Below are 26,386 nucleotides of genomic sequence, written 5' to 3' on the forward strand. Positions count from 1 at the left end.
TAGGTTAGTATTTTCCAGGAAAAATACACTTTCTGTCCCTATCATTACCTTATTACATGGACGTTGCATTAATTTTATTCTATGACTATGAGGTAGACTAGACACATAGAGGGTCACAATAATCACTCCTCATACAGTCTGCATGTCAACAGCTTACCAGCTCTTCTCCAACATATATTCCTGGAGAAGACTATCTTTTTCTTGAATAACGATGCAATTACAAACTGGGATTTGGATCTATAATCTCTAGGTTTACAATAATCACAACATATGTACCTTTAAAAACCTGATTTAATATAGTAATAAATTATGTGGGGCAAGAAATAACTCTACAACAGCAGAAAAATCCCATGTTGTTATTCAAACTACTGTCTTGCGCAGCATTACAAACTGAACAAGCTATTTCACTCGGACTGAATGAAATGCGTAACAGAGTGATACAATACAATCTTCTCTTTACCTTTTTTCTGTTTACCTGTGTAAACCTGAGGACTTTTTCTTTTGGATCTACAGTTATCTGGAGAAGGGTTAAATACCTAAACTAGTCACTATCTTTGTGCTCTTTTTTGAATGCTTACAGTTCTTGGCACTTGCATCTGACAAAAGTGAGGAAGATCCCCATGTGTTTTTCAACCATGTCCATATAGAAATTGTAATACCTTTATTTACCCAAATGGAGAAAAAAATGGAAGACACAACTGTATTACAGAGAGCTGAATGGCACAGGAAGGGATTCACGGTATAATACCAAATATATACTATATATATGACCTAATATCCTAGAAAGCAGGATTCTTTAATCTTAAGGGCAAAAAGAGTGATACTGACTTCTAAGATTTCCACAGCTGTCAAACTACCACAGATTGATGGTATGAGCTGCAAGTATTCTATGTCATACATGAGCATACTTTTTAGTCAGAAAACAGTGTGACTAAGTCTATATGTACTGATAGCATAGAAGCTCAGGTTAAATCTAGTTGGCATGAGAATTACAACAGCAAACAAATTCCAGAGGCACCATCGCTGAGTTTTAGCACTAGCTAGGACTCCTCAGTTATAATTTTGTTTTCATGTTTAAAAAGGTGAAAACCAGCAGCAATACATTTGACACATTCGTAGCCTTCCAGTATGTACAAGAAGGTTGTGATGGAGATGCAGGTAGGCTCTTCACAGCAGTGCACAGCACAGCAAGATGATGAAAGACAATGGTAATCTATTGAAGCAAGAAAGGTTCTGCTTGGATCAGAGGAAAAGTTTTCTCACCGTAAGAACAGTCAAGCAGTGGTACAGGCTGCACAGAGAGGTAAAGCATTCTTACCCTTGGAGATTTTCAAGTCCTGACTGGATAAAGCCCTAAGAAACCTGGTCTGATCCCATAACTGACCGTGACTGTAGAAGAAGAGTGGACTAGAAACTTGCAACAGTTCCTTCCAACTTGAATTTTCTGATGACCCTATTATTTTTTTGCCAGGACTAAAGACATAGTTTCCTTTTGCTCTTCTGAAGAGCACTGTTCAACAAATGGCAGCATGACTGGGGTCAATACTTCTGTTGCAGGACCTCTGCATGCACCTTTTTCTTGAAACACAGACACCAAAAAACCACCATGGCCTTCTCATTCATGCTTTCTCAGCAACCACTGATGGCTTCCTGGTTCACTTTGAATTTGACAACTTCTCTGGGTCCCCATCAAAAAAGAATCTTTCCTTCTGCTATCTCTGAAGCTTTCGTGTCTGCTCTGAGCTCTTCTCAGAAATTTTCCAGTTCCTACTACACAGCAGATACATGATCTCTGTTCCTTCCTTTCTGCTCATAACTGAATTCCAGTAGCTCAGTCTCAACATGCTCTTAGAAAAGAAGCCACCACCTCAACCTCCCTGTAGAGCTTTTCACCTGATGCAGTACGTGGCAGCTAGAACAAGGCAGAAAGGCAGCCTACCTCCCTGCTCTCCAAACACACCTTTGTTAACAGAACAAGAAATAACATAAAGCTAGCAGCTGAACAAACAAAACAGGTGCTTTTAGTCACAGCTTCCATTGCTATTTGTGCAAATAAACTACAGACTCTGGAGGAAGGGCACTATTTATAGCTCTAAGATTAGGTGTCTTGTTTTTGGTAGCCCACCAACATACCCAACAAGAGTTCGCTGTTAATTTCAACATACATGCTGAACTGAGCAATCCTGCATTTCTGAAACACAATTCAACTTAAGAAGCTTGTATACATTTATATATATTTATAGATTTCACATATATACGTATTCGTTTCACAATCTACTGAATTTTTTTTTTACCTTTTTTTCTTTGGCTCTGCTGTTGACTCTGTATACATTCACTTTCCTCACAACAGACATTTGAAAAGTCTCAAGTGGATTTTTAAGTACATTATATTCTTTAGCATGCCATTACAAATCAGAGTTAAGCTTGTATAAATGCCTTAACTATGCCTACCATCATTCTTTCATCAGAATGGTGTATTCTTCAATTTCAAAGCTTATTAGTGTACATTAATTAGACTGGAAAAAATAAAAAGGCAGTTATAATGACTGGTTTACATGCATACTTCACACATCAGTTCCTCACTTCAGGCCACTACAGAATCATTGCTTGAGGCAAAGGATTTATTAAGATACTCAATAAGCTAAACCCCACTGATGACATATTAAAGTGATAAAATGTCCCACCTATGTCATGTTCAGAGTAAGTCAGTTCATGACTTCAGAGTACCACTGAAAATGTCTACAGTAAGAGGAAATAAAAGATTATACACACTATATTAAGTTCAAATAATTAAGATGAAGTTGTGCTTAGGCTACTTAACCACACTCTGTTTCCATCTGAAATTAGAGTTGATAATCTACAAGACTTGCACAGAAATGTACAATGTACAAAAATACTACTATTTACACACTGCATTTTGAAGCCTACATGAAGGATGAGGACACATGGGTACAATCACTCATGCAAGACAGTAAACTATTTATACTCCGCAAGTTTCATACAGCTGTGTCCTGCCACTCCCAAGCAATTACTTAAGAGAATACACTCTCACACTTCAATTTGAAATAGAAAATTTAAGTCATACTCTTGAAAAAGAATGCCAAAACTGGCCACGTTATGTGGAACAGAGATTAAATGCCAATATGTTGCAAGGAAGTGATTAGACCTTAACAACCTGCATTACCGCTAAACTTCGAAATGTTGGGCTTTTGCTGGGTTTTGTGTTTTGGGGTTTGGTGGCAGGGGAGCAGGTAAGAGGAAAAAAGTAGTTTTAAAAACAGGAGTATTAGAAAGGCAAGTCACTTATTTCAGTCTTTTTCCTAAGTGGTTAAAAGAACTATGCAGCAGCTCCACAACCCTTTTTTATATGTACACCTGGGAAGAATACTGAATCCTGTTACTTTCCTCAGTGCTACCCTGATGTGGTTTAGACCAGATGTTTAAATGTTACAGTATGTACATTTTCTTCTCTTCTTCCAAGGCAAAAGCAAAATAAGAGGAATATTTGACTTCACTCCACAAGAGACCTATTTAATAGTTTGGCGGTTATGTAAGTAAAGGTAGCTTGGCTAAGTCAATGTTGACGACATACAGAACGACATGATCCTAATGAGTTGGAAAATATTGGCTCTCATGAGATTCAACCAGATGCTACTGCGCTGAGAAAGCTACTGTATTATTGAATTTCATTTTTATGAGGTAAAATTTATTATTCAACCATTAAGGTATCCCACATGAAATCTTGCATAAAATAGTTTTACAGTTACTTTCTGGAAAGTAGATTTTATTTTAACTTTAAGACATCATTTACATGAGGGATTCAAATGCCTATTTGATCACCTTCAATAGAGAAATGTAAGGTCTGCAAGCAATTTTCCCAAAAATACCAGATTAATGGAACCGAACTGTCAACAAAATAATGAACTACCTGAATAGGACAAGGAAAAAGTGGTAGCAAGCTCCAGTTTTCCAGAGTAAACTAAAGCCATGTGTGACTGTGTATATGTTTTCTTGGCAGGCTGAAATGGTTAGAAACTGAGTGCTTCAGGTACCTACTAACAAATAATGAAACATACACAGTAAATTTACTCTATAGTATTAATTATGCTCAACCTCTGAGAAATCTTAACTGGAACTATTTTTTCTATTTTTTTTGGTATTTTGTACACTTATTTTTGTAAAAAAAAAAAAGTACAATAATAATTGTAAAAGAACTTTATTGACATCAATACTTCTACTGCAAAAATGTAGAAATCATGACGCATTTCAGTCATGTTTGTTTCCACATTTATAGTAGATGAAATACAAAATTGGGATGTTTCACAAGCAAGTGCAAGCATAAGAACTAACATATTATTAAACTGACATGTAACATACTGTTTATACCGAAAGGATTATAAAATAAAACCAAAACACAAACATGAATTTCCAAAGAGCTACGCTGTCAGTTGTTCTTTTTCTATTTTAGATGTAATGCATTATCAAAAAGCTAATAATCCCATTTTCTTGACTCATGAAAAAGAGAAAACAGTTGTTTGCAGCTGTTTTATTTATCCATTTCTTATTTTGCATTTTGTCACTTTATATCCCCATCTGCTATTTTAAAATTTCTATTGTTCTTGTTCTTGCACAACTCCTATTTTAGGCAGTAAGAATCTTTCTGGTATGTTTTAACAGTACAGTCAATTCAATCAAGTAGTAAGTTTCACTGTTTATATTTATCCCATCTTTTTAACTTTCTTGGCTTCTCTGAACCCTAAAAATACCAGTTGACATTTGAAAAGAAGCTTTGCCAAGTAGGCATTTAAAACTATGGATTACAAAAGTACTACAGTGTCACTGCAACAAAGGGAGTTTGATGCTTTCAAAAATCCTATTAAGCCATTACCTGTATCTTTAAATTCCAAATCAGTTATAATTTAAAGTCTGCTCTTAGCAGAATTAGTCTTAAGCTAAGGAAGGCATAATATTTAAACATATTTACAATAAATACCTAGTGCAAAAATGATATATCCTACTTGAAATACTCATTTTACCTCTCCTCCACTAGTTCTGATCTCAATCAGCTAGTCACAGTACTGTACACATCTTTTTACTGGTAGCTTTAAGATAACAGACCTTACCAATACGTGTGACAAATACATATTTTCAGTAGTACAGGCACTTCATTCTTAAATTCTGTCAGAAACCAAACACATACAACTTGATTTTGAGACTTCAAAACTTGTTTTTTTAAACAGCTTGCCTTTGGACAAGTTAATCAAGAGAGAAACTCTCAGACTATATGATGAAGGCAGCAATTCTAATAACCAACAAACTATGAAACACTTGAAGAAAGTGTTTTTCTCCTGGTAGAAAAAGGTTTCTGGAGAGCAGAGGGAAGAAGGCAGGTGGGGGCTACACAGAAGTGCTCATCTTCAAGCAATTTTCCCTTCCTGGTGTTGCATTAATCTATTCCCAACAAGAATTGGTGCAGGAAAGAGTTTACAAGTTTGTTCTGAATCCCTACACCACCTTCAGCCTAAATTAGCTTTGAAGGAAGTTTTGGAGCAGAAAAAAAAATTCTGCTCTAGATGAAACTGTAGGACAGAACCCCATTTACTAGCTAGGAATTCTGTTCCTGTGTTTGTGGAAATACACAGTGCAGGGCTCTCTTTCTAAACTACATCCTGAGAAGTTACCCAGCAGACAGGTTCCCAAAGCGGCCTTCATACCTTGTGAGACTCTCGACAGCATGTCAGAGGGCCAACGGTCATGTGTTGTTCTCTGATGTTCTCTCTTCCTCCTGTAACTCACTTATGTGTACTTGCCTTCTTGTTAAACTCTGGCTTTCTTAACTTTTACTGCTTTTCTACTTTAACTCTTTCTACCTGATTTACCTTCTTCTGTCTTCCCCTGCATCTCTCTCTCCTTTTTATTAGCGGATTATTGTTCTCCTTTTTTCTTTCCTTTCCATTTTTCTTTCTTTTTTTCCCCCTATCTGTTCTTCTTTCCCTGCGGTATGTCTTAGTCCATATCATAAGCACAATTTCAGTGATGCAGTTTTAAAACTGGGTGAGATAACTGTGTTGGAAAAAGCATACAACAAGGGACCATAATTCCTACTGAAAAAGGTCTCTGCTGAAAGGATACAAAGGCTTGTGGTATCACTTTTGAGTTCAAGTAATATTGAATCAAAGTTACAGAGGCACATCACTCACAAAAAGCACCTGGCACAAAGCCTCAACAAAGACATAAGGAGCTCAGCAACAACTGTTTCAGCCCAGTAACTCTCTTCCATCACCACATGAGAAGTGGTAATACAGACATAGGCAGTTGAGAAAGATGTAGGCTATGTAAATAGATGGCAAACACCTTTGACACTAGCCATGTGCAAGTAGTAAACTATAGGAGAAAAATCTGAAGTCTCAGTATATTTTCAAAATTGGCAGAACAGATCTGGAATGGTAACGCATAACTAGAACATTTATATAGGAGGGCACGGTTTGTTCACAAAGGACAAAAAAGCATGGTGGTGTACTGTGTATCAAGAATGTGTAAAATCATGTGATCCAGACTGGATAACAGCAGACCATTAAAAATAGGAAGACAAACTACATGAGCCCTTTCTCTTTTTAAGAATAATATCATGCCTAGATAAGAGACATAACTGTTTGTCCTGCTATATTTCGAATTAGTTAGAAAGATGGCTTTTAGAAGTTTGAAAATGTAAGTGTAGGAGATAATTTAGGCAACAGTACTCATGAAAAAACGAGTTTGTGATTCTTGTAACAGCAGAATGAAAGCAATGAGTTTCAAGAAAGAGATCCCCTGGGAAATAGGATAAAGTGAAAGTAAGGAGATCTTTAATTGTATTGTTAATTTTTCCTGCAAGAACACTACAATTTCTTTGAAACAAAACCAGAAAAAGCCAAGGAACAAAGGGAAAGAGCTATAAAATAAAATCAAGCACTTGCATTATTTGTACAAAATTGATCAAAGAAACAATTAATCCACAATGACACAAGAATATAAAGTTATTTTCTTGTAGTACTTCTGTGCACAGCTAAAAATGAGCTGTGATCAGATGGAAAACAGTACCATTGACAAAGGCTGTCATTTCCGTGACATGTTAGGTTATACGATAAAAGTTCATCTGTACACCCACAAGGATGCTCAGAGAGACAATGGTGGGAGAGGGAGCCCAAATAACACCCTGCTAGGCTACTCCCAGGCCCACCACAGGAGACATCAGCCCATCACAGGCTGATCTGCACAAGCCCAGAGAAGCACAGGAGTATGCAGTGGCAGGTGGGAACCCAAATCAACGACTCCCAAGGAACATTCATCAGCTGTTGTTTTATGTTGGAGAAACTACGCTGAACATCAGCAAGAGTATCAGTGATTAACAGCTATACCTTGTTTACTGAAAAGTTCATTATTGACTAAATTATCCTTATAGTTACTCCACTGAAAAAAAAGAAAATAAGAAAAAAACCAAAAACAAAATACTGAAATTCCAACTTCCCTGTGCAATTACAGTCAGGTTTTTTTTAGAAGCTTACGCACACATACATGTTACTGTTAAAGTATGTAGAAACTGACACTAAGCAGTACAAGGATTATTTTCAACAAGGCAGGATACTAAATTTTAGACAAAAGTATTCCCACAAAAGGTAGTAGACTTACAGAATCAACCAAGCCAAGAATTAGGACAAAAGTGTAAACAGCAGTCATTTCATAGCCTTGAAATTAAAGCTGCCTTCATCTAGTTAATGCGAAGTACAACTACAGAAGTATAAAATTTACCAGGTCAAGTGTTAAGCCAAAAGGAAGAGGAGATCAGAACAAGTGTACTATACTGTTAATTTACTTTATTGTGTGTACTTCGAATGTGTGCTCCGGATTTCTAATCTGCAGAGATATTGTCGGCACAGTTGTATCACAGTTCGTTGAACTCAAACATGTTAAATGACGGAAGAGGTTAGTTTGGAACTATGTATACCCTAAAACCATCTAAAATGATCAAATGACTGTATTTTCTTATTTCTCTGAGATGTGGATTGTAAACCTGCTACCTTCAGAAGTACCAGTACTTGAAAATAAAACCTCACAATCTCATCCTTAAGTGACCCACACAGAATCAATGAATTAAGAGAATCAGTGGCTTTTAGGAAAGAGAGAAAAACTAGGCACTTAAAAGTTATTCCAAGGGTTACACACCTGAAAATACAAAAGTTCTTTTGCACCATCAGATCAGCACAGAATCAGCTTTAAAAAAATAGCATGAGTGAAAAAGGAAAATAGGACTGAGAAAAACAGGACTGATGAAGATTTCCAGTGGTAGTCTAATGTACCATTCCGCTTCAAGTTATGATTTACTACATCTGACTCCTTCTCCTAACGCGTTCTCCAAGACTGGTAATGATGGAGATTCCAGAATCTCAATTATTCTTGTTACGTGTTTATTCACAACAGATAAACAATAAATGAGTGTAAACAAGAGTGAGTCTAATTTATTCTAGCCTCCTTAGAAATATAAAGAAAAAATATATTATCTCCTTCTGGATGACCTTTAGGCACCTGAAGACTGTTGTCTCCTCTGTAAACTAGTCAAAATCCTTAATTTGCTCCCAAAATCTATGGGTGTTTTGCAAAAGGATGGCGGGTAACCAATTTCATTGTTTATATCATCATCACTGAGACCTGTATATCTTCAGCAGTTTCACAAGTTAAGTAACATTCATTTATGAAACTGGATGAGAAACATCTGCAGCCCTTTAAAGAAATTCAATGTATGCCATTGATTAATAAAGCCCTTAATAATCCAGCTTCACCTCTGAATGATCTTAAGTTACAACATTGCACCATATAAGGTAGCAAGGGTGGATGTTTCAGATGAAGGAAGCATGGAAAAATTATCCTGTATGGGAAAATTAAATGCATCCAGAAATTGGTGCCAAGGAGTGAAGCTTGGTGGCTAAGCTTACATCCTGAATTTTAAGCATAAGCTATAAATACCCATATACACACAAAAAAACATTCTGTCTGTTAACTACTATGAGTTAAAAACCTGGATTTTAAAGGATATAGTTGCATGCACATTCACTAGCAGTAGTCTGTACCATAATAAATACTTAACCAAAAGCATCACACATTTACCTGAAGTTTGGAAAACCTCATTCAGTAAAGCTTCATTTACCACTACCGAACTGACATTTCCAACAGGATGACACCAGCTCTGATAAATAGTTTGAAGCAGGAGGGTTTGAGCTCTAGTTGCTTGAACTGTCAAATTAGGAAGCTCGAATATGCATTCTGTTAGTGGGACATGCGCTCTCTTGGTCCTGTTAAAAATAGAGAGGAAAAAAAAAAAAAAAAAGGGAAAATCATTACTTTGGTGCATAAAAATAACAATGTAAAAACTTAGTCATGGAATACCAGACTATAAGCAGTTAGTTTGGAAGGTTGGAGCTGTGTACTTGTTAAATTTCCTCTTGTAAGAGCCGATTCTACTCAATACCAAATTTCATCCTAAATACAACTTCTGTTACATGATTTAACTTTACAACGTTCTCCAAAATGTGAGAGGAGAAATCACATATTTTTATCTAATTATCTCTTGGGTTAAAATATTTAATAAAAGCAATTCCAAGTGCTCCCACCAAAATCAAAGCAACCCAAAATTGTATAGTTATTAAAAAACACAGACAAAATATGTTCAAAATTTGAATTTTCTGAAAAACTTCTGTTTAAAAGCTAACAGTGAATCATTAATAAAATATGTCCAGTGATCCAAAAACAAAACCATAGACAATATTCATGCATCAAAATATAAATAAAGAAACCCAACCCCACATTCTACATTTCTCCTCATATTCCATATTTGGCTGGCATAGAGCTCATTAAAGGATTCTGCTATTTTTCAGTGCCTTTTACCTTATAATTGGGGTGTAGGAATAGGCAGGGACAGTCATTGGGAGGGTAGTGAAAGGTAAAGGACATTCTGTTTGGAAATAAATTCTTCTGTGACAATATAGTCCATTACCAACAAGAAGGCTCTACCACAACTATAGCAAAGTCAGTAAGTTACTACTTCTTCCTAATATATACACTATTACCTGAAACTAAGCAACAGATTGATTTGCTACATTCAACAAAAATTGCAAAGGTTCTTTAATATTCTCATTTTGGAATCTTTTCTCAGAACATATTTACAACATTATTATTCTTGCCCTAACCACCTCCTGCTCTATCACTGAAATGTACTTTTTGTGCTATTTAGCATTATTTTCTCTAACGTCCCCAAAATATAATCACTGATGCATAGATTAGCTCGGTCTCATTCTGAACAGTCTCCTCCATTAGGAAACATTAGGGACAAACCTAAAGCCACATGAAAATTAACAATATTAGGTTAATGTTCCATTGGGAAACAGAACCTTAAATGAGGGAAAGTTGCTAAAGCTGCTCACACAATCCCTTAGCCCAGGCAAAAAGAATCCTTTACCAAAATGTTCCAGGGACTGAAAATGTGAAGACATTCCCTTGCAGACACTGAAAGGCTCTTTAGATCAGGAAAATCAAAACCTTTCAAGGAACTGTCACAAGCAGTCACAATACACTGCATCTCCTACCTGGCTTCATAAGAAAATGCTTGCAGCCGTATGATCTAAAATAAGTGAGATCATACTAACAGCAGAGACTCTGCAGAAGGCTCCATTAATTCAGAAACAGGCCATTCCTGATGCTCAAACTCTAAAATCTGTAGCAGCATGAAGTGACATACAATTCTGGCAGTAAGAAGTAGGCTTCCTTGCACATTCTGCAATTGATTGGGAGAGTGGCCCTTCACCAAGAAAACTGAAATAATAAGCACATCATCACTTTTCAGACCCATGATCATTATCATCTAGATGAAGAAGCAGAAAAGCAAAATACTCTGCTGCTACCACCTGTGGCCCACAAGTTGCAGATAAGGCCTCTGTGACATACGAAACATGGTTTGAAAACAAGCATTCTGAAGATCAGAAGACATGTATCAACAACCATGCTGACGTGGTGGTACAGCCAAAGGTAATGTCACTTTTGGACTTGCATATAACAAGCATTCACCTTAAGTCACAAACAGATCTCTTCCCTCAATTCCTTGTCAATACCAGGAAACAGCTAACTGAAACCTATTTTCTCTGGAACAAGAGGAATTATTCTCATCGAGTGTTAGATATCTACAGTATAAACACACATCCATATCTAAGATGGCTCTATAGACCCTTTTAAGGGAAAAGTAAACAGCACTTATATAGGTAATACAGATCCATTCATTCTAGATCTGAGGATTAAATGAACTGCTTTCTGCAGGTCACTATTTCTGCCCACTGCCTACAATGGGAAATTACAGTAATTATCTCATCTGTGGACGTCTAAACCATAGATCAAAGTTTAATAGACAAAGCCCATCCACAAAAGCCAATTCCATTGCTCCTCACTAAAAATAAAAATAAGGGAAGAAAACCTGATTTCTATGAAAGAAGATACCCACAAATAAGATTCTCAGAAACTGAATGTAAATACAGAGGGAAGACAAAGAACAAACAAAACCAGCTGTTGTAGCTTTCTGTACTAGTAATCAGTATTCTTTAGACCAAGGTTTTTCAACCTCAAGGCTTGAAATCAGGATTACCTGTCTCATAAACGTTGACAAGGAGAGGGAAGAAACCAGCAACAAGAATGCTTCCGAGATGCAACACATTTGAAGCTAATGACAACTGTGCTGCCAGCTTCAAATGCCATTTGCAGAAAAAACATGGATGAAGGAAAAACACTTCATGATTATATGGGCGAACTCAGCCTTTGAGTCTGCTAGTAAAAACTTCCTTCAGAATGAAAAAAAAAAAAAAAAAAAAAAAACAAAACAAAAAACCCAAACCCACAACAAAACAAACAAAAAACACCTGTCTACTCTTTGAATAAAACTATCAGTCTTTGAAGTTTGGACCTACCATAATTTAGATCAGTACTGCCTCTATTCCTAGGAAAATCAAAACTCATTAGAGGCCTTTTCAGAAGAGATCTTGTATTAGCCTTGGTTGTTTGGTTTTGGTTTTATAGCAGTTGCTGACACCAAACAGTGAGTTAGAACAAGAATTACATTTGAAGCATGTCCTAGATGCCTTTTCTACTGACAGCCAAGTAAAGATCTTTCTAGAGTACATAAGTAGATCATATGCCAGCCTTGGTGCCTGAGATCACTATGCTATCAACTGCAGCACACTGGGTCATCAAAGGGGTAAAAAATATCAGTACAAAACTGCTGAACCTCTTCCTGTCTCTCAGTTTGAAGTTCAAATACACACCTTTACTGAAAATGTTCTTCTCCCAAAAAGTACAAATACCACATGTGGTCATGTGAGAAAAGAATGCATCCAAACACATTTTAAATCTGTTGGTACAAGAAAGCCATTTTAAAAAACAGTTGTGTCTTCGTTTCAAAAAAATAAGCTAGTTAGAAAATTAGAACTACTTCAAGAAGAGACAAAAAAACAAAAGCAGAAAATACCACCAGTATTAAGTCAAGCAAATAGGAAAAGATGCTGCCTGGAAAAAAATACAGAAAAAAACACTTTGACTCAGACAGCCAAAACATATTCTACCAGCCTGCAACATATTCTGACAATTTCTAGCAGACAGCATGCACAAGAGAACACGTGAAGATCACTCTCTTATAGACACAACTGGATAAAACATACCTCTCATTTCAGCTCCTCAGATACACAAACATTCCTCCATGTAAATGTAAATACATCCATACACTCACTAGAAGAAAAGCTCTGGATTCCATGAAAAGCACAGATGGATGAAACACTGTGACCCTTTCCTAATACTGGTCACAAGTTAGAATTTGAATGTGCTTTCCTAGAATTTCCTAGAATTTTCCTAGAATTTTAGAGTGTAAGTCCAAGTTCTGTAATTTATCAATTTAAGCAGATAAGGCATGCATATTTAAAGGAGCACATAAAGTGATTATGTATTTAGGGAACTCCATCCCTGTAAAACAAAATGCTATATACACAAAAAATAAAAAAAAAATACTGTAAAACTCAAGATGAAACACAGAGCACAAACCATTTACTTTCATGTAGAACTGAAGTTGGAAAACTATATATGCACATTAGCAAAGCTTTTGAAGGCATTACATGGAAAGAAATCTAAACATGTTGACACCAATGAGAATGTTTCCTATTATTCCTTTTATTTACACCATGCATTGTCATCTTTTATTATTTAATTAATTGCAGAAGTGCACTATAACATTTTTCTTTTCTGTTCTTTTTTCTTTTGTTATCCTTTCAGATAACTTAGATTTTCTACTTTTCTCTCTTATTTCTGAATAATATTTTGCAGGATTAAAACTACATATTTCAGAAAAAAGTGTCTGAATATTTCAAAAGATGAGATCCCTAATGTAAAATTCAGAAAGAAGAAAGAAGGTAGAAAAATCTTTTTCAGCAAAACTCAGGACGAACATGACTCTGCAATAATTCCATATAAGATAACACATTTGTATTTACAAATTCATACACTTCAGCGGCAGTTTGTGAAGAGCTGTGACAATCACAGCACACAATATGACAGTGGCAAAGATTTTGTTTTATGAGTTTGACTATTCATTTAATACATATTACAGCTACTGTACTGAACCAAGCTAAATTTAAAACGTAAGTTTCACATAAAATAGTCCCTTATGGGTAATAACAGTGTATGAATTTTCTTAATAATATGCAAATTCTACACTTACTGTACTTTAACAGTCCCATAGAAATAAAGTCTACTGGTCCTTTTCAGATAACTTTGGAGGAATGGGAAGTTGAAGAAAATAAATCCTTTTTAATAGGAAAAAAAAAAAAAAAAATCAAGGCGGGGGAAGTATTGTACCATGTGTGCAGCAAATGTTGCTTAAAGGAAATTTTAACTAGACCTGGCTAGTGATGAAAGTACATTTATAATTCAGGATTTATTATAATAGTTTTGAAACACAAATAATGCATTTAAAAGAACTTAAAATACAAGTTTGCTACCAAACTGCACCTGTTAATACAGAAAATCCATCATTAATAAGGTACTGAGCTATATTTAACCAAGTTTTATGACCCAAGAGATATATTCAAGCAATAAGTGAAAATACAAGTACAAATAATTTTTTCAGCAAACCAAGTCAGATCCGTGTTTCTATATTGTATCATTAAATTTGTATAAAGCAACTGAATTCGACTTCATATCAAAACTCTTCACCATATGAAAACAGTTATGGCACATAGTTGGAGTCTAAAACCACTATTTGAACTGCACATTAAAGCTGTAACAACAATAGAAATAATTATTTCTCAAATCTTTACACTCAAGAGTTAAGATGCAGTTCTGAACATATGTTCATTTAACTGAACAGGTTAAAAATCTACCAATTCAAACACTCTTCTCAAGGGGAAAATAAATCCTAATGTAACTAGAAGGATAGGCTACTCATTAAAGCTGAACTTGGACAAGTTCCAGAATAAATTTAAGGAAATATGAACAAGCAAGTCTTGCTGTGTAGTGGCATGGAGTGAAAATGAATCTGTCCTAATTAAATGATTTCTAAATACACTTTGGTTGTAGCCAGTTTGCTGACAAACTGTAATACAGACTTGCTGAAATATTTGGATAAATCTGGCATACCATTAAAGAAAATAGTTTTCTTCGCTGTTTTTCAATGAAAACATGAATTGGTCCTTATTATACACTGTACATAGGCACCAATATAACCAATCCATGTAAGTTCACAGGCCTGCTATGAAATATTTTCAGTCTGTAGACTTTAGGAACAGCAACTCATTCTTTTAAAATCAACACCTCAGAGTGATTGAAAGAATATAGTGGTGAACAGCTGGGTCCAGAGGTTTATATAGAGTCCCCAACTGCAAAGCTGGAACCTGCAAAATGTTTCCAAAAATTTAATTTTTGTTATTACTCATATCCTGTACAGTAAAATACGATTAGTTCATTTTTTCCAAAATAACAAAACCAGTAACCTGCTACTAGAACCCAGCAACTGTGCCTTAGAAGAACCTGAATGTAATTTAAGTGCCTAAATAATTTCACTCAGCATTTGTACACCCTTCCTCCTAGGGAAACAGAAGATGTATGCTGGTGTTATACCTGACTTGAACAAAGACTTTGTCTACATACCTGCAACAAATCCATATTTAAACTGATCTTTCGTATCAACTTAAAGCAAATTGCAATTTTTATCCTTTTTCTTAACGTTTAAGCAGCTATTATTGGGTAAGGGGAACAATGTCTAGCTACTGAATGACAAATATCAGAACTCTGAAGGGAGCACACAGGGAGAAGAAGAAAGGGAGAGGAAGTTAAACACTACAGTCTTGGAATTATTATTTTATTTAAATGCAAGACTGAAGTCACTATTACTCACAATAAAAAGCAGTCATATCACACCTCTGCATACACTAACGCAATTTTTAGTCCTCAGACAGCAACATACATTTACTTATGCTAGGGGACCAAGTTAATTATTATCAATAAAATAATAATTAAACCTACTTTGGAACACTTCATTCTACAAACACCTCCAAGACTGAGGTCTTCAAAACCTCTTCTGCTTCTATAGGCTTCACTAAAGGCTGCCTGACATCTTATGTCATCTCTTACACAGGTGAATTTTCAGCAGCTGCAGCCGCCTCTGTCTATTATTTGTAGAAAACACTGCTATTCATACTATTTACTAGAAGGGATAAAACAATGAATTTGAAGATTCACCAACTTTTTTCTTTTTTTGATGAGTAAAAAAAAAATAACTTTTTCATTCTGAAAATTTTAAGATATGGGACTAGAAGGAAACAATGCTATCATTTAAAAACTTACTTCTGTATAGTATTTTTTTTAACATCAGTTCTGGAATTGAAATTGTCACAATGAAAAATGTTTGTAAGGTGATAATTCCGATGTGAACTTCAGGAAAAAAAACACAGATTTCCTTGAAACAATTATGAAAATAAAGCAACGCAAAGTACAAGCTTCAATGTGTCTTGGAAAATGAACAAAGATTATCCATTCTCAATTCTCAGTACAGTGTGTGTTTTAATGGAACAATAAAATTTAGCTTTATACAGAAAAGCAAAATTAAATGTATTATTACAAGAACAAAAATAATAAAATCAAACAAATATTTTAAAGGAAGAAACCTTGCAAAAAAAAAATCCCTCTGAAGCAAAATATGCAAGAATCTGGACATATGTGTTAGGAGCTCTAAACTTAGATTGTTTTTAAAACCACTTTGTTTTGTTACATCTGGACATTAAACGTTATGATCACTAGATTAGATGTGATGATCATTACATGCAAATAATAGTACTGGTTTGTGAAACAACAAGGAAGTGAAAAGCAGTAACCTCAGTGGAATGGTTATTCTAACTTTATCTGTTGTGAGACACCAAGAGAAGAATCTTGAAGTCTGCAAGAAAAAACAAAACCCTGGCATGTGAGTGTAGGAAAGCCTTAATTTCCCTTACCTTGAATCTAGCCATGCTAAGTATCAGATGAGTTTTTCCACCCACTGGATTAAAAGTTTAAGAAAGAAGGCAAGAAAGCACTCTATCTCCACTTCCAGTTATTGCCTATGTCCCTCAAAACGCAACAGATGTGAACTTAAACTTTGTTGACACCAACAAGGAATAAGCCAAGACAGGATTCGGTTTTCAGTCTTATTTTTGGACACATGGTTAACTAAGGTGGCTGCTGAAACTGTAATGCAGGAACATGGTAAACCTGCAGCTGCATTACAGAAACATACTTGGGATGTTTAGATCAAATTCAGCTTACTGATGTTGGGAAAGGTGCTTGGGACCTGAACTCCCATCAAATTGCAAGCGGAGGTCATGCAATAATTGCTATTTCTTCCTTTGAAAAAAACTCTTTTTCTAATCACTAGCTAATACTTCAGTGATTCTGGAGACAAGTGATATTAGCACTCTATAAAAGAATAAAATTCCAAGCTCTCTGCTCAGAGGAGATTACAGTATGAGCCCTCAGCCTTCTTTAGGTCCTTGATATATATGGTTAGCTTTACACACATCATCAACCAACTGAATCTTGGGCATAAAGTTATATCTTTGAAGAACTGCATCTTCAGAACTCCACGAGGTGTGAGAAGGGATCAGAAAACAAGGGGTAGAAACTATTATCAAGGAATGCCAATTCAGAACATTTTTTCTTACTTTCATTAAAAATCTATTCTTTCTTTACTTCTGCAAGATGGTCTGTAACTTTTTTACTTGAATCTAGGAATCTTATTGTCATTGACTGTGGATATTAGTGGGGACAAGGGAAGAGATATGATATTTAGCTGCATTATGTCCAATGAGATCCAAATATAAGGACCATGAGAAAAACTGGTACAAAACTGGTACTCATTACAGGGATCAAAAAGCAAAACTTATTTAAAAATTAAAAAAACAAAACAAAACAAACCCAAACAAACAAAAACAAAAACCACAACAACACAAACAACCAGAAAGAAGTCTGGAGAGAAGCAAGGACTTTCTATAGGGAACTGGCTTGATGAAGATAGTACAGAGGGAATCACACAAGAAGCAGAGCACTTTTATATGTGCTGTTGTGCCTTGTATCTTTTCGGGAGAACTAGCTCCTCCTCAGAAAAGCAGCAATGCCAAAATAAATGCAATCATTGTCATTTACCTCCTGGTACATGACAGTTTCCCAGGGGTGGGAGAGTAAGCTGGAACTTGGAAATGCTGCAACCGAACAGCTGCAGATGACCAAAACCACCAGAGGTACCCAGATACAAGTTGTTAGTAGCCATAAACCTCCAAACAAAGCAAGTGTTATATTTTTTTGTAGCTTCTGGAAATTCAGTATCATTGCCTTGGATACCACAGTGTAATCCAATCTCAACAGCCACAGGAGTAGAACAGGGTTTGGGGAACTGCCTTCCCACTGAGCAGTCTGCTTTACTGTCCAGAGAAGCAACCTCATCTTCTTCACTTTCCTCTCCTCCTTCCCCCTTCACACACTCCCAGAAGCAGCAGAAACAGCCATTAAATCAATCCTCTAAATCTGCCACACGGCCCCATTTGGTTGCCATTAGCAGGTAAAACAGGGAGCCGGGAGGGCTCAGAAACATGCTGGTGCTCAGTGAAGAAAACTGCACTGACAAACACAGTCATCTGCTGAACACAATGCCACAAAACAGGAACACGACACAAAGGCTGCTGCCATTTGGCAAGGAGAGCCACGCTTAACCTGGTGCTAGCAGGGGATCAAGGGGCATGACTGGCGGCCCTGAGAAAAACAACTATTTCCATCATCCTTTCCTGCTGTCAGAAGAGCGAGCAGCAGCTCTTGGAAACCATCCCTTCAATCCAAGGGAAATTCACACAGCTAATTCAGCAGCTAATAATATGGTCATTTGCAAGGTATTTTTTTAGCATATAGGATATGATTTTGTAGAACAGAATTTTGTTGAAATACTACAAGCACAAATAGGATTTTTTGATATAGATTTCTATCCAATATGATCTTTTAGAACTGCCCTCATCATTTTGTTTTTAAGTTACTGTCAAATTACCTTTCTTATTCCCAGCACAACCGCAAAATTTGTCATCTTAAATATAAATGTTTTCTCCTAATAAATTTATTTCAAAATGTGCAGATATACGATTTATTAGTCTATTCCATTCTATTAATGATTTCAAATTTCAAACTCTTTTCCTATCCCAAATTTGCAACGTGACTTTCCTCTCTGCTATTTCTTACAACACTATGGAAATTATCAAACATGTTCAAAAACTACATATATATTATTTACAAGGAAAAAAAAAAACAAAAAAACACAAAACAGCTCATAGGTGCTATCTATGGTGAGGACCTTTCCATTTGCCAGAGCCAGCACAGATGACCATACATGACCCTATTCTGCAGAAGGAAAAACATGAGTGTAGAGCTGTATTTTATGCAAAGGAAAAGCCACTATCCCAGAAGTCTGACCCTTCGCCAAAGAACACAGATGTGAGGAACTCGCAAGAACACAGATAGGGTGAACAGAGGCTTTGTTTTCTTCACATCTGAAGACATCTCCTAAAGGAAGGACTGCAAGCCTGGGAGAGTGGCTTGTGAGGGTGAACTGAGATAGAAAACAGCTCCTCTTTCTCAGGAACAAGGAAGAGGAACTGCTTTGAACAGAACAGTCATAAGGAGAGATCAAGAGACTTTGCTGTCTCACAAAAAGCTAAGTAACTTGTACAGCACTCTCCCAACCCCTGCAGAAATGACAATACAGAATGTGACAGTAGATGACAATGACATTTAAGATGGAAAGAGGAACAAAAAGGCCCACAGAATTATCTTCCTCTCCCAGGTCTGAAATGGTAAGAGAAAAAAAAGAAAAAAGACACCAAGGAAAAAAGAAACAGAGAACAGAAAGAAAAAGCATCATCTTCAGAGCATTTCCAATAAAAAGCTCAGAAGATGGGAAGAACAACGTAAGAAGAAACTCGAAGCACATGTGAAGAGAACAAGCCATATGACAGTCGTCTTTGAAAGTGCCTGGAAACTGAAAGTAGAGGTCAGGAAAAATAAAATGGTATTTAGAGCATTAAGAGGAAGATAGTTGTGGAATGAAATGCCGATAATAGGAGCAGAAAGAAAATACATCTAAACCCATACACACAGTAATATGCTCACGCCCTTTTCTGCCCCCTCCCTTGCAAATTTCTCACGTATACCATTTCTGAAGAGTATTAACTCACCTCCAAGTACTCCCATGAAAATTGTGTGAAACAGAAAAAAAGTGACCAAATGTAGATAAATTTGACTAATTATTATTTTTCTTTAAGATTATTAACAGCTGCAAAGTTGTTAGAAGACACACCACAACTCACTGGAAGAAGCACAAAACTCCCCTTTTGTATCCTCTCTGAAAAGTTTAAAGATCTTGGGAACTAACACACTTTCAAATTCTCTGATAAAGACTTGAGAGCAGAACACAATCCCAACTTCTAATAAACACTAACAACTGATCTAAATAAGAAACTTTGTCCAAAAAGGTAAGTTGGTTAGGATTTGGGGTTTTCTGTGAATTTCTTCTACTACTTTTGCATACTGCTTATTTTGTTTCATAAACAGATAAAATATTTTGGTGGAAAAGGACACATTTACAGTGAGAGGAAAAAAAATTTTGTTTGAAATACTGGCAAATTTTTTATAGCTATGACCATAAAGGTCTGAAAGGTAAGAAAGTATATGTCTGCATTAGCAAAAATAAAAATATGAACTAAAAAGTTGCACTGAACGAAGATGCTACAAACAGAAAGTACACAAGACTAGAAGAAACAAAGACGTATTTCTGTATTTGGAGGCAATTAGTGAATTCCATTAAATCCAGAAAGGTAAACAAAAGCACTTAATTCCACTCTTCCTTGCCTGAAAGTACCCCAAAAGCCAATTCTAGAATCCTTTAAGATAGAAGTTACATCATCAAAAGGAAGTTGCTGGAAGGAGAGAAAGCTGTTTTGGTTTTCCCATTACTGAAAAAGCCTTTAATACAGCAAAGGATGGATCAAGGGTATCGTCAACAGCAAGAACATGAACGGACAAAGCGTGCTAATGGTTCACATGTATACACTGCATAACAGCAGAAAGAGTATAAAGGCTATTAAGATTATTATATTGTGGCCTCATTAATTACCAACCTCAAAAGATTTTTAAAGGATATCAGAAGCTACTTAAAGCAAAACATTAAATCTCAGTAAATGCATAATACTTCTTGCTTCAAAGACTAAAATTACTGTTAAATCTACATTTACCATCTTAACTGACTCTGGCATTGAATTGACACCATTGTTTCCTCAAAAATAATAAAAACTTTGAAGCAGATTCTATGGATATAGGGTTTTTTGTTCTGTTTCGGTCTATTCACTGTGAGCCTCATTACATCTATTTCATTACTTAAAATCTCCACAAGGCCTAGTAAGTCTTCAAGACCATCAAAATTATCACACACACTGAAGAAAAGATACTATCAGTAAAACACAATGTCAGAAAAACATTTCCTTGCTGTAATATATGTACGCAGATAAATCCAAGAGGTATATCAAATACAAACTCGTTAGACTGTAACAAATGCACGTACGTTCAGAGCAAGAGACTAAGTCAGTGACATCACTGTAACAATTCCATTTCCATTTTTCCTTCCTTTAAAAATTAAAAATACAAAAATCAGATTCTTAATTCTGTCATTCTGCACATATATGTACATTTATTGACTACTAAATACATTTATTTCTACTTGATTGTTCACCTTGGGATCAGTCAAACTCAAAAAGCTAGTTAAACTTCGACAAAGAAAATTCAAAATTTATTTTAAAATCCTGTGCCCTTTTGTTTAAAAAGCATACAAGTTACAATGGATAAAAATTCTGAATGATTGAAAACTGAATCCACAAGTCTTGTATTAGTGTCTTAAAATAATCCTTTGAATTTCTTGTATTTCTATCAGACACACCTGTAACAGGTATAACTGATTTCCAAATCTGTTCTGATAAATGAATTTTATTCTCATAGTTTATTGTTTAAGGGCCTCATCCCACATAAGCCTGACGTGAGTTGATCTCTTGTCTTTCCTTTTTTGTTCAAATTGCCCTCTAATGTTCTCATCCAAAACTTATCATACTAAAAAAATCTAGTTCAGAAACTGGGAGATGATGTTCTTTAGAAGATTAAAACCTAATGAAAATCAGACAACGCCTACTGGAGGTCCAAACATTAGCATGTGTTCAACACAGTACCTGTTCCTTGGTATCTACAGCTGACAGGTTACTTTAATTTGTTTTAAAAGGCATTGCTGAAGAAATAATGATATTGAAAAAAAACAAACAAACAAAAAAAAACACCCACAAACACAAAAACAAAGCTATAAACAACTAGGATAAAAGTGCTTTAGGAAAAATGGTGAGGATGTTTCCTTACACCCGAAGAATATATAAACTCTTAGCCTAGAACCAAAGACAGATCCTGGTCTGTGAGAATGACTATTCCCATAGGAAAAAAAAAAAAAAAGGCACATCTGGGTCCCAGAGAGAACAAGCATGAGAAGACACAGTAAGCAAATGATAGTGGACACAGGACAGTATGCTTCTCCTCTCTAGAGATGAACACAGATGTAGCAAAGCTGCACAAGTGAACTTGCACATAAGCCTTTTATTTGGTTTACTTGTTGCTCTGAGTGAAGATAAATACAGCTTTTTTTTTTTTTTTTAATAAATAAAATGGTTTTAGTCAACGTTTATCACTTATCAAATTCCCATTAACATGCTTGTAAAAATAGGTGCATAATTTAAGACTACAGAGTTTCTGGTACCTCACTCCAGGTGAAAATAACACCTCTCACTTGAGAGCAAAGCTCTGCAGAGTCAAAGAAGGATATGCTAAAGCTTGTTAGGCAACATAACAATGCTCCATAGGCATAATATGAAGGTAACCATAAAAAGAAAAAAAATCAGCAATTCTATATAGCTTATTCAATAAGCATATAGCTTATTCAGGAAGCCTTTAAACATATAGCTCTGGTGAATAAAGATTAATAGGTACACAAGGTGAATAATACAAATTTCAGAAACATAATTCTATAGGGAACTATACTGCAAGTTATAGATTTCATGCAATGCATGAAATACAATCTAATTTTCTTTTCAAGTTATAGTATTTCACAACTACAAAATTTTAAAACAGTGCTATCAATCCTACCAACTCTCATGGCATTGTCTTAAAAAGAAGATGCAAAGAAAAAAAAAGTGAAAGGTAAGAGAGCAACTGCAACACTAAAGCACACTCCTTCAAAATCCTAACGAATAACCAACGTTTGAATGGGACTGGCTCATGAGATGACACTACAGTTGACCTCCATGCCCCTCCATTTCAGGGTGGAAGTTTCAAGCAGGTTACATCCTTAACTGCTAACTAAGGAAAGCCAAGTGCAGGCTCCCGTAATTATCTGTGGCTGTGCACACTGTTCACGTGTTAGCTTGCTGCTTGGAAGCTGGCACTTTCTCAAATAATGCTGAAGGGACCAAGCAAGCTGCTCCCACTCTGAATACTGACCTTATCTTTCTTAGCTTTGATTTATTTTTTGGTTTTTTTCCTCCTTTTGGTAGTGGAAGGAAAACTACAGGTAGGCATGTGCATATGAACTGAGCCACAGAAGGCTACCAGGCCTCAAGGTCACAGACTGGTTTCTGGAATGTTTTATTTATTAGTACAGATGCCAGCTCAGAAACTGTATTTCTCTGTGATTCATAGATAGACTTAAAGGGGCAAAAAAAAAAGGCAGCAAATTGTAGACAAAATTCTGGAGAAATAAAGGACAAACACTGTGTGTTAAGAGCTACCATCAGTGGATCTTTCTGGCCAGAGTTTACATGGGTAAAGCCTCATAACTGAGAATATCACTGAAAATCCTAACCAGATGTTTTCTACATATAGTGGAAACACTAAATAAGAGAAACAGAATTTCCAAATACACCCAATATAAAATGACTATGTATTAGGTATTCAAATTTTCTTTAGTATTTATGCTGTATAACAGCACTTCAGGGTTAAGACAGTAAGCTTTTCATTCCTTTCACCAGTGTCAAGTAAACCAAAATGCAGTTTTAACCCTGAAAACCCTACACATTTTGAAATAAATACCATTTGCTTGTTTCTAGTACAAATGCCAGCAAATACTGATGGCAACAGTTACAACCAGGATAAAGTAGTCACCATGTGCAATCACTTTCCCTGGACAGATATTAGTTAATAGGCTTAATTTACTTTCACTGAAGAGCCTTGACAATTAATTAGCCTAAATAACTACACTGGAAACACCACAGATGACCACCCTTTACTGTCAACTCTGCTGAATTTCCTCCTCATGGACAACACTAAGAAATACAACTGCTTCCAATTTACATTGATTAAAAGTGCACTTTTAACAGATTTGCTGAATGCTGCCTGCCACATCTGCTGAGAAGCAGTAACATTAGATCTGGACTTGATTTAGAAAAAAAAAATTCAACTAGAAGTTTCCAACTGAAGTTAATTTGTAGTCACACTAATCAAGCTGCAATTCATGTACTCAGAATGCAAAAAGCCTCTCCTGGACAGAGGGTTGTTCTTGGTAATCGACAGCTCATTCCAGAAGACTGCACTTGAAAAGTGCCCCAAAATGTTTACGTTGAAACTTAATATGTTAATATCACTGCAGATTAGAAAATGCTCCATACAAGTTCCTTAAGCATCTTCATCCTTATACACAACCATGGCCTACTTCAACCTTTATAACGCAAAATATGTTAAGCCATGTTATCAATGAAAAATCATTCTCCCATTAAAACTAAGTGTTAGATCACCCTATATTACTGTTCACAATTCACTATGATATACCCGACTCCTCAAATACAAAGATGCACAGTAAACCAAACTGCCAAAAGTGTCAAATTTGCTCCTCACAAAGCCATACCAAAAACAGCTACCAATAAATATAAAATATATATATCTGATTTAGTATTATGTTCTTTGATGCATTTTTTTAGGCAATGAGAGAGAAGTACACAATCCTGAAGCAATCCAGCATACTCCTTAGACTGATTGTTCACATCTGAGTCAATTCTACACAACCACCTCTGCAGAACCCACAAGAATGACTGTGTCTACTTTTGCACAGCCCATATCACTGGCATATCTCAATAGTTCAAACAGGTTTTTACATGTGCTAGCTCTAACTCACATGATGCTGATGTGGCTAAAACTCTTTCCTGTCCCATGCACTGATGGCATCTGTTCAGGCATGCAATCTCAGATCTTTTCTGTTTCGAAGGATACCCTGAATTTTCATCTGGCAGTTATATCCAATTACTGACATAACTAATAGTCACCACTGAATGCTACAAAATGAGTTTCATGTGTTTTCAACCTGTTTCTGCTTCTGACCCAGGAAACGAGCATGCCCCTCAACTGCCCATGTGAAACAGAATCCACACCCAATCTAAACTGACATTACGCTTGATTTACTGTGACTAGTCAATAAAACAGGCCGCCAAAATCAAGACCCAAATGTCAATTTATTGGAAAACTTCCTAGATTTATGATCTAATGTTCACAGTCTGTGGATATCTGGCTCAGTGTTTCCTGCCAGCAGGGTCTGCTTGCCTCTTACTAGCACAACTGCACTGAACTGCATGACGGCTGTGTCTCATGACTCTCAAGCTCACAAGTCTACTGTAATTTCTAGTTCTAAGCAACATTACTCCACTGGACATGCCCTGCGAAGATGTTTCAATCAAGAAAGTAACAAAGACAGATAGTTTACCTGATTCCCCACTATACACTTTTAATTCTCTCTTCAGGGAGCAGCAGATCGTAAAATCTCCTACTGTCATCACAGTAAGTACCTTGTTGGAAAATGCCATCAGCAGGAGCTGATTTCCTTGCTAAAGAACTTATTGTGCAAGAAATTCTATCTTCCATCTACCATGCTGCCTGTAGATGAACATGAATTGCTCTCACTGGTGAATTCATTGTGATACCACTAAATGCACACAGGATTTTCATGATTACCCATAAAGCAGACATGACCAGGTGCGCATCCTGACCCATAATGGAGCTTACTGGATTGTGTAAGGAGTCTAACGATGAATTCTGTCAATAAGAACACAGTAGTATGGCATACCACTGTGTGGCTTTAAGGGAGGGATCTTTGCCTTGTAAGAGATACATGATGGAAGAAAATGGAAGTAAAGCTGTATAAAAATATAAATGCCTTTACAGTAACAAAAGTTTGAGCAGAAACCTAAACAGCAATAACACAAGGTCTTTAGAACCCTCAGTTTTTATAATGTTAATAATAAAAGTTAGAAATTAAAAAGTTAAACTAAATTATGTGTACAAAGCAACCATTTGGCAACTACATGATGACAAATTCAAAATAAAAGCTAGGCAGTCAGGTTAGAAAACACAAGATGCTGATGTTCAGGCTGCTGGCAAAGTATGTTTCTCAATATTGATGTACAATAGTTAGCCAAAAGGAGCCAATCTAATGTAAATATAACAGATTCTAGAGACATAGAAAATACTTACCTTTACAGATAAATCTGCATTGAAATATTAAGAACAGCTATAGTATATAAATGTTTTTAAGAGTTCACAGAAACAAAGCCTACAGAAAATACACATATATATTCCATGTGAGGATCTCTGTATCTAGATTTTTATAGTGATATTTCAGTACTGTGAGGGCACATATTAATAAAATAACTATGTCAGGACTGTAACGCACAGCTTTCACAAGTGAAACAAG

General features: G+C 35.9%; 1 protein-coding gene across 4 annotated transcripts in view; it reads right to left on the bottom strand.

Annotated features, from left to right (window-relative positions):
- VPS13B (vacuolar protein sorting 13 homolog B) overlaps positions 1-26,386 on the bottom strand; it is a 471,233-nt gene that overhangs the window by 360,880 nt on the left and 83,967 nt on the right. For all 4 annotated transcript variants that reach the window (XM_042785990.1, XM_042785992.1, XM_042785989.1 and 1 more), the window contains one exon: positions 9,142-9,326. In XM_042785990.1, the coding sequence (XP_042641924.1) occupies positions 9,142-9,326 (185 nt within the window). The remainder of the gene's footprint in view (positions 1-9,141; positions 9,327-26,386) is intronic.

The sequence above is a fragment of the Tyto alba genome, unplaced genomic scaffold, assembly GCF_018691265.1.
Source record: "Tyto alba isolate M040663 unplaced genomic scaffold, T.alba_DEE_v4.0 Super-Scaffold_9, whole genome shotgun sequence".
NCBI classification, from domain to species: domain Eukaryota; kingdom Metazoa; phylum Chordata; class Aves; order Strigiformes; family Tytonidae; genus Tyto; species Tyto alba.